Source organism: Medicago sativa, chromosome 5 (assembly GCF_051527215.1).
Source record: "Medicago sativa cultivar Bolivia chromosome 5, Bolivia_mono, whole genome shotgun sequence".
NCBI classification, from domain to species: domain Eukaryota; kingdom Viridiplantae; phylum Streptophyta; class Magnoliopsida; order Fabales; family Fabaceae; genus Medicago; species Medicago sativa.
This window is the reverse complement of record NC_140753.1, coordinates 26,227,072-26,236,863: the sequence shown is the minus strand read 5'-3', so window position 1 is coordinate 26,236,863 and position 9,792 is coordinate 26,227,072. Positions and strand designations below refer to the sequence as shown.

General features: G+C 34.2%; 1 protein-coding gene across 2 annotated transcripts; it reads right to left on the bottom strand.

Moving 5' to 3' along the window:
* Positions 1-680: 680 nt before the first annotated feature.
* On the bottom strand, positions 681-7,654 carry LOC146921382 (uncharacterized). 2 transcript variants are annotated; one of them, XM_085714823.1, is made up of 7 exons: positions 7,456-7,654; positions 6,856-7,006; positions 6,403-6,699; positions 5,677-5,865; positions 5,361-5,441; positions 3,114-4,692; positions 681-1,115 (listed from the first exon to the last, which is right to left on the bottom strand). In XM_085714823.1, exons 2-7 carry the CDS (start codon positions 6,955-6,957, stop codon positions 1,084-1,086), a joined length of 2,280 nt encoding a protein of 759 aa, XP_085570949.1. In that variant the 5' UTR covers positions 6,958-7,006; positions 7,456-7,654; the 3' UTR covers positions 681-1,083. The 2 variants fall into 2 exon arrangements, with proteins under 2 accessions (XP_085570949.1, XP_085570950.1); XM_085714824.1 differs by having other exon boundaries at positions 7,614-7,654.
* Between the last annotated feature and the right edge of the window lie 2,138 nt (positions 7,655-9,792).

Genomic DNA, 9,792 nt, shown 5'->3' with positions numbered 1-9,792 from the left:
AGAGGGATCAGTGCAGAGAACAAAAATAGTTGAAAGCAATTGGCTGTTGGAGGTGTACAGTAAGAATTTTAATCCAAGAGCTAGTTAACTTTCATCCAATGGTTTATATTTATTTTGAAAAAAAAAAAAAAAAAAAAAAACTATGTCTCCTACGGTAGGAGATCTATTAAAGTCTCCCACCGTAGATGGAGCCACGATACCATACAGTCATGTTTAAGAATATATTTAACACCAAAAAGAAAGGTTCCCTGTGACGGTATGTACCATTCAATGCGATTTAATTCCTACGGAACCTTTCTTCTTGGTGTTAAATATAACCGCTACAAACTATGACCAAGAGCAAAGTCACGTTAAGTTCCTTCAAATGCACATAGCATTATGATGGCCAAGGGTAGGGGTGTTCGCGGTGCGGTTTGGATCGGTTTTGAGGCAAAATGTCAACCGATCCAAAATAAAAATCACATGCGGTTCGGTTCGGTTTGGATGAGTATTTTAAAAAAATCCGAACCGAACCGATCCAAATATATGCGGTTTAATTTGGATCGGTTTTTGGATGTCCAAGGGCACGAGGTTCCCATCAGCTGGGGGTCTAGGGAAGGTGAATGTACCATTCAATTCCTTAGAATCAGTGACAAAGGTCTTGAGACGGCAACTTCACCGTTGCGCCAAGGCTCGTAATATTACAACAACAATCAAGTCTTATCTCATTAAGTAAGGTCGGCTACATTACTGAATAAAAATATTATCAGGAAAGCATTCTCAAATTTAGAAAAATATGAAATATGACACTCTTCGAAACAATGGTTTGAACATTACATCACAACGGCTAGAAAAAGGGAAGAACTAGTACCTAAGGTTAAAACTGTAGATATATATACCCAGCAAAGTATTTGCTACTAAAAGAAAGCTGATATAGACTCTGATAACAATATGTATCCTTCTGTATCTATGACCACAACACAAATAATAATGACAATGATGAATAAATAAAAAGGTTGTAATGTACTTCATAGTTCATCATATCTTTTGCTCCGTTAGTTTTTACCACCGTGAAGTATCTTTGTTCCGAAAGATAATGTAAAATCACCTTCTCCACTGAGGTTGAGTCATCTTATCTGAAATTGACAATATCCACAGAGCACTGTCAGTAATTGAAACAGTAAATTTCAAATAACAATACAAGTAAACGAATATTTGATTCGATGTCCATGTAAAATCCACACATCTTGTACTTTGATTCGACACAAAGTACGAATGCGTTTTCATGAATATGAAGCCACTTATTACCTATATTTAAGTGAATCCTTTAGGCCTTCTGAATTTAATGTGCTCTAGTTGTATTTTATGAAAAAATTAAAATAATTTGAGCCAAGTTATCAAAACTATAGCCGAGAAACTTCAAGCACTCACTTATTTAAATTAAATAGGAACTTTTGATGCAAACCTCTTACTGAGATTGTGAAAGGTTAAGGAGAAAAACAGGAGTTTATGGTTTCTATATCCAGTTGAAAGATGTGTTCAACAGAATCAAGACTAGTGTTAGAACACAAGGTGTCCGAGGAAGATTTCCCTATTATAACTATAGGATTGCATTAATGGTCGACTTTGATCCCCTATCCTTCTAACTTGGCTTTGATGTGCTTACTTAACATATCCAAGAGTCTATGCCACAATACATTCTTTTTGTAGATGGTATAGTTTTGAACGCCAAGTTAAGAGAACAAATAAATGAAAAATAGAGACGTGGAGCCAAACTTTGGAACCAGATGATGTTCTCTTAAGTAAAAAATCCGACAAAGTATTCCTTGTGTCTCATTTTATTTGTCATCTCACACACCTTAAGAAAATTATTAAGGGTATCTTTATTACAGGAGTTAGGTACCAAAGACTATATAATATACGGTAGGTTTGGATACCAAAAATGGGTATAGTTGGAAAATAATAATACTCTCTTGATATTCTAAAGGGAAACTAATTTGAGACGAGCTAATCTTCCAAAGATGACAGAAAAAATGAGGTGGAGGGAGTATATAAGAGCATCTCCAATGGGGGTTCCTAGCTTAGAGACAAAAGTAAAAGACCATATTGAAGTACAAGTAACATTTTAAGTATTTTGGGTTAGGCTCGTTATTCAAAATGAAGGGATAACTGATGAAGAGGTAATCCATTAGATTTAAGCAAGATATATGAAATGGATTAGTGTTCAGGTGTTATGTATATAAAATTGGACCAACCAAACTCGAAAAAAGGAATACTTGGGGTAGCACTTGTTGAGGATATATGGTTTAGTCCTTTTGGAAGAAAAGGAACACTCAAAATCAATATACATAAGATGTGAATGATATTTAATATATCACTATTACACATTATAAAGCATTAATCCATATTTAGTATTAATAATAGACCCTCAATAAAATAAGGAAACAAATCAATATATATAAGAAATAATCAAAATCAAGCCTATAAGATACTCCAAATGACTCTAAGATACAACCAAGCTATTATGCGAAACTTTTTCACAATCCTCCTAAAGCTACAACCTAAACTTTAAGTTTATTGGAAATGTACCCTTTTGAAAATTACCAAAGATTTTAAATTTGAAATTGGAGGCTAGGCTAGATCACAATCGAGACAACAGAAATAGATAGGGGTAGATTGTGTCTGGGACCACTGCCGTTACAAACCATAACCTAGACAAAAACCTAGGCCAAACTACATCTAGGTAGCCGGGACTAAATTGCTGCTTTAGAGCCAATGTCAGGCCAGACTGTTCGGGAATAGACAATCCAAATTACACGGTCTATTGACATGGCTCTAAATTGCTGCTTTGGAGCCCATTTGCAGAACCAATTTTTGTGGAGAAGAAACTTTTCTGTAATAATAAATAAAAGAATAACTTACATCCTTACAAACATGAGTTTTTTAGTCGACAAGTCTTGTAGTACACTAAAAGTATCATTCATAAGAACAGCAAATTTTCCTCCCCGTAATACACTTGATCATATATATATTAAGCAAACTTTTCCTTACCATAAAAACACATCTCAAAGAATTAACCAATCACTAAGTAAATTAAAAGGTACAGAGAAACTGTGAAAATTATAAATGCTTACCAGTCCCGTCCCTTGAAGATGACAGAGATTTATCAGTCCTTGCAACTCCTCTTCCGCTCAAAGTTATCAGCTTTTCTACTCTTGGGGAAAATGAACCTGACTTGCTGTTAAGTGAAGATGAAAGTGAATGCCTCCTGGTTAAACTGTTTTTGTCTATGATATCAGTAGCAAATCTTGGGGAGCCTTGTCCCCTTAGCCTAGCTTTTGCTGATTCAGTCGGAGCCATATAACTCGGCACTCTTGGACTTGGAGTGTTGTGTATCTCATTTTCTTGATCATTAAAATTAGCAGGCAGTGAAGCTCTTCTTTGGTAATTGTTGCTGATAACTTTGTCACCGCCATGCAAGTCTTCGCTAACTCCTATTTCTTCATCTCCTACCTTCTTCACACTAGTCTGTAAGACAGCAGTAGGATCATTATGACCTTCCTGTTCTAGTGCTTTCTGTCTGAGACCTTTCTCTTCTTTGGCACTGCCATTCAAGCTCTTCTTTGGCTTACCATTATTCTCTTCTTGCGCTTTCTGTCCAAGACCTTTCTCTGCTTTGGCACCGCCACTTAAGCTCTTCTTTGGCTTATCATTATTCTCTTGTGTTTTTTGTCCAAGATCTTTCTCTTCTTTGACACCGCCATTTAAGCTCTTCTTTGGCTTATCATTATTCTCTTGTGCTTTCTGTCCAACATCTTTCTCTTCTTTGAAACCACCATTTAAGCTCTTCTTTGGCTTACCATTATTCTCTTCTTGCGCTTTCTGTCCAAGACCTTTCTCTTCTTTGGCACCGCCACTTACGCTCTTCTTTGGCTTATCATTATTTTCTTGTGTTTTCTGTCCAAGATCTTTCTCTTCCTTGACACCGCCATTTAAGCTCTTCTTTGGCTTATCGTTGTTCTCTTCTGGTGTTTTCGGTCCAAGACTGTTCTCTTCTTTGGTACTGCCATTTAAGCTCTTCTTTGGCTTATCGTTTATCTCTTCTAGTGTTTTCTTTCCAAGACCTTTCTCTTCTTTGACACCACCATTTGAGCTCTTCTTTGGCTTATCATTATTCTCTTCTAGTACTTTCTGTCCAAGACCTTTCTCAGGGCAAGACTCTTCTGACTTTGGTACCGTCGTTTCTTTCATTTTCTCAGAAGAGGAACCTGGCCCCTGCTCTGAAACATCAGTAACAGTTTGATCTGAAGTTGCCCTAGAGCTGTGTTTTCTTTTCTCATTAACAATCTCAGATCTGTCTGAAACATTCTGCAGACGAGTTTTCTTTAGACTACTTTTCTCAATTTCTTTCTTTGGGTGTTCTTGTGCCTGAGCTGACACCAATGAGTGATTTGAATCCTTTTTTGGACGTTGTTTTTGTTTGTTAGAACCAGAACTTGAGCCCTCATCAGCTTTCACGGCAGGTGATTTCCGGGTAGTCCTTTTAACTTGTGCCTTTTCAGCCGACACCGAGTCAAGTTTCTTCTTCAATTTTGGAAGAGGTGCCCAAAATCTTGACCTTGTCCAACGGTCAAGCCACTTCGAAGCCAAGTAAGGTTCTCCAAGATCACTATTTAGCGATAGAGGAAACGCATGGGTCGATGAAGCCAGCAGCTGAAATGGATATCATATGGAATGAGCTTTTATCGAAGTCAAATTATACCAAGACAATTTAATTTCAAAACAATAAAAACTAAACCAAACAACCAGAGGGAAAGAAAAAAAAATCAGCTGTTCCAAACTTTGTTATACCATTCATATCGAATATAAAATTAGTAAATGATCAGAAAAATTCTAAGACTTGTCAACTTAAAATCATAACATGAGGTTGAATGGTTCAGTGACCAAAACAACTTTTCACTTAACATAAACAATTGCCTTAACTGAAATTATATGAAGAAACTTCGGACTCAGTTGAGGCATGAATTGAATATAAAATTAGTGTATTTCAAGATATTGAATGTCAAAGTCAAAGAAAAACAGTTTCAAAACTTCAAAGTTGTGACATATATAACAAAGACAAATTCAGGACCCTAAAAGTCGAGTCGAGAGTGAAGACATTTTTATCCTTCTTTAATTCAATTAATACTAGTAGTGTTTACCGGGAGAAAAAAAAAGGGGAGGAAACCTTCCATGAACAATAAAATTATCAACTGATAACATTTTCATGGAAGTTTTAATTAACTGATTTTAGTCATATTTCAGATATTAGGAAAACCTAAAACAATCTATCATTATTTATCATCTATATCGGTAATTAGTCATTAATTAGAAGTTCCTACCTGGTGAACAAAGGCATTTTCTGACAGCTTGTCTTCCGGTGTAGATGTAACAATGCCGATAGATTTTGGACATTGAGTATCCTGAGAAAAGTAGATTGAAGTAGTTAGTGAAGCAATACAAGGGTATGGAGCATGCAACTGATGACACTCACCTACGCCGCAGAGTATGTTCTATGAGTCACAAGTATATTCTTTTTGTATGACAGGAAATCTATTGGTACTAATTAAATAAAAACATCCAACATTTTCACTAAGAAATTCAGAGAGAACAATGTACAGATCATTGCATTGACAGAATTAGCCAAAGAACTTTTACCTTGCGAACTTTCAGGACCTCAAGCCCAGTATCAGAACGTCTAACATTGTAACCACGAGCCAATGCTTGCACTTTAACAATTCCCTTCACACAATATAAAGCAGAAACAGCTTGTCTTCTAACCAAGTGACCACGAATAAGAGCTTGCAGCTGTGTAATAGCTTTGAGAGTTTGAAATTCCTGACGAGCCTTCAATGAAGTTATTAACCATTAATCATACATAAAGAACATTCCAATAAAGTACCAATACTAAGACAAATTGCATGTGATGGCTTTCCAAATAGAGAATCAGTGAGTACTGCAATTCTTGACCAAATATATCATAACACTAAATAATTTCCAATAAAATTGCATAAACAAAATGTCAAACATACAAAGCTATATTTTTCCTTTTCCTATGCAAATTTAGTTTAAATAAAAGTGAAATAGATGTGGTTGCATTGGTATCTTCAAACATTTCTACTCTACTTCATTGATATTTGCGATGTCCATGACATTTTTCAAATAATTATAATTCAACAGTGTTGTTAAACAGCGCAATAGCATAGAGGAATTCAAAGAAATCACTATTGTTCCGTGATACGCTGTTAAGTGGAAAATTTTGTCAAATAGCAGCTATAGCGGAGTTACAGCACTGTTACATAGCAGAATTTAAACAAATTGTTTGTTATAACAGAAGCATATCAGCCCGCACAACATAAATGTAAAATTCCAGGGGAGTATTACCTGATAGCCTCTGCAAGCAGACTGAAGTTTAATAGCTGCTTCCGTAAGCCTGAGTGTCTCAAGATCATCTTGAGATGCAGCATTAGCAACGGCTGGTGCCTGACCCTTTTCCTCTCCATTTGAGAGGATATCCCTCTCATGTGATGACTTATTAACTACTTCCTTTTCTGAAATCACTGTTTTCGCAACATTAGCTCCAGATATTGGTGCGGATATTTGCAAAGAATCCACAGTTGAAATTGGATTAGACACAGTTAACTCAGAAGATCCCAGTGCATCCTTGTTACTCGATGATTTCTACATACACGAATTGAAACAACAATTACAACATTCCTATTTCAAAATTCAAATTATAACATTTTTCTACCTTTAATAGTTTCCTTATAACAGAGGCAGCAATTACATTATATTAAATCATAAACAAAAATGTATGACAACCACGAAAACACTTACAAAAATATCATTCTTCTTCGACGAACTTGACTTCGATGATGATTTCTTCCCCCCTGAGAGTAAGCTCCTGATCCATTTCCCAGGACTTCTTCCTTTCCCCATCACGTCAACAATCGCTGCTTCACAAAGCACAGAACTCAAGCATCAAAATCTGCAATAAACATAAACAAATTTCCATCAATTATATACCATTTATTCAAAGTAAATCAGACAACCAACTATAAAATTTACATAACAAAAAAAAAACTAAATTTTCATGAAATAACCTAATATTATATATACCCATTTTCAAACAAGTAGAAAATAACCCATTTTCATGTAAGACTAATAACAAAAACATGTAACATTTCTACATAGGAAAAATACCATGAAGAAATTGAAAAATTCAAAACAGTACCTCATTACTAAATTAAACAATAAAGACAAGAACATTAAAAACAACATAGTTTCATTAAAAACGATGAAAAATGAAGAACAAACCAAGAGTCAACTACATAGTTTCATTAAAAACAACATTAAAACAAAAACAACAACATTAAAAACAACAAAGTTAGTTTGAAAAAGAACATTAAAAACCCTAGATGTGAAAAAATCTAGTACCTGAAAAAATGAAGAGGAAGAAGAATCCAATGGTGAAGGAATGAAAAGAAGTAGATTTAAGAAGTGATTATTATAGTTCAAAGAAAAAGTTAAGAGATTGTTGGATTAAGGGAAAAAACAGTGACAGAGCATGTGGAAGAAAGAGAAAGAAAGAATACCTTAATAAGGCTGTGAAATTGAAACTGAAAAGCAACGTCATAGATTCCCTCCTACGAGGTTTCCACAACTACTATATTGATCCTCCTATTTTCTCTCTCCAATAAATAATACTCCCTCCGTCCCGGAATAACTGACCCATTTTCTAAAAAAAAGTGTCCCAAAATAACTGACCCATTTCAATTTTCAATACAACTTTCATCATTCCCAATACAATATAACACTAAATAATACTACTTTTATCATTTCCAATACAATATATTCCACTTTCCCCTTTATTTATACATTTTTCTTAATCTGTGTGAAATGAGCCAAGGGGTCAAATAAATTGGGACGGAGGGAGTAGTAATAATAATTGATGCTCCTAAATTATTATTTTTTTATAGATGTGATGCTTCAATTTAGAATGCACTTTTAAAATTCAATTATTATAAGCTAGAGTCATTATTACAAGTAAAAAATCAATTTATCGATTTATCTAATAACTGATGTATTTGATCTATAATATATGATCAGATACATCAGTTAGTTGATAAACATAAAAATGAATTCTTTTCGTTTATAATAATGACGAGATAATGTATATGATAATACTTTTTTACCACACTTATTATTATTTTCTTGTCTTGAATTGTCATTGAATGTCATCAATTCATAACTCGGTCAATTATCTTTATCTTTAAGTCCTAGCAAAATGCTGAAATTGTTAAGTTAGATATTTATGTCATGTCAGTCTTTTTTTTAACTGTAAAATTTATTAATAATCAAATATTTGCAAATGAGGAACAGATATCGGCAAAACATAAATAACAAAGCAAAGAGTATCGTATATGCATGGAACATCCAAAAGAAAATGCATACACCTCGTATATCCAGAACCCAAATGAAAACAACACTAAACCAATGGCTCCCATCAAAATCAATCAAAACTAACCCCCAAAATCATAACCAACACTAAAGTCAAAGTCAAACCCCCACACATTGAGCCATATCCTCAAACTTCATAACCAATGACCTAAGGAACATGTTCCAAACAAATATCCTCCGTTACTCACACTAAAACCCCTTCAAAAAAAAACATCAAACGGACCAAAACCCCTATAACATGAAATACCTTTCTTTCCCTAAAAAAAAAAAAAAACAAATCAAATACCTTTCTTCCCACAGCTAAACTCATATAAACACTTGAAAAGTCACTTATTCCAAAGGTATTTAAATAGGGAGTAATAACGTATTTCATTAAGTAATTTAATTTATGTTTGAAATGAACCAATGAAATCAAATCTCTTTTGATATTTAATTTGACATTTAAAGAATATAATTGTATAAAATATCATATTTCAATTTTGGTTTATAATAACATATTTGAATATGTGAAAAACTAATACATGCTAAAAAACCGAAAAAGTTAACATTTTTATAATCTTATCCGGAAATAAAATTAATATAATAATAGTAATAGAAATATTATTAGCATTTATTTAAGTATGTTGGTCATGTACATCATTTATAATCTTAAGTATGTTGGACACGCCTAAAGCATCACCTAGTAAAGCTGATGAAACACATAAGAGTTTTGTTAAAAGTAACAAGAAGATATGAACGGTTAGCTCTCATCTTAGCAAGAATATCAACACAAGAATTCCCCTCTCGAAGAATATGATTTTATAGAAATAGACCAATCCTTAGTAAGATACATCCGATTGAGTTCTAGGAGATTCACATAATGGTGGAGCCTTGTTGTAGTCTCCTTCATTACTAAGTGCACTACATGAAGAGAATCAGAGTAACATACGAGCTTTCTATATCCTGCACCCCAACACAATTTTATACTAGTCAATAGAGCTTGAATTTCAGCATGTAGGATATTTGAGATCCCTACACAACCAAAGAAACCAAGTTGAAAACTTTCATCGTGTTTACGAATTAGACCACCATAACCTACCTTTCTTGGATTTGTCAACGGCTTCTATCAACATTGAGAACTATGGTGTCCTCATCCCCATATTGCCAACTCACCATCCTAGGAGTATGAGCACGAGTATCCGAGAAGTTAGTATCAAATGCCCGGTGAGCAAGCCCCATACTTTACATATATTATGCATTGTTTCTACCAACTGAGCTAAGCTCACGAGGACAAATCTTAGGAAAATTTAGTACAACATAACTTACGCTCAACTT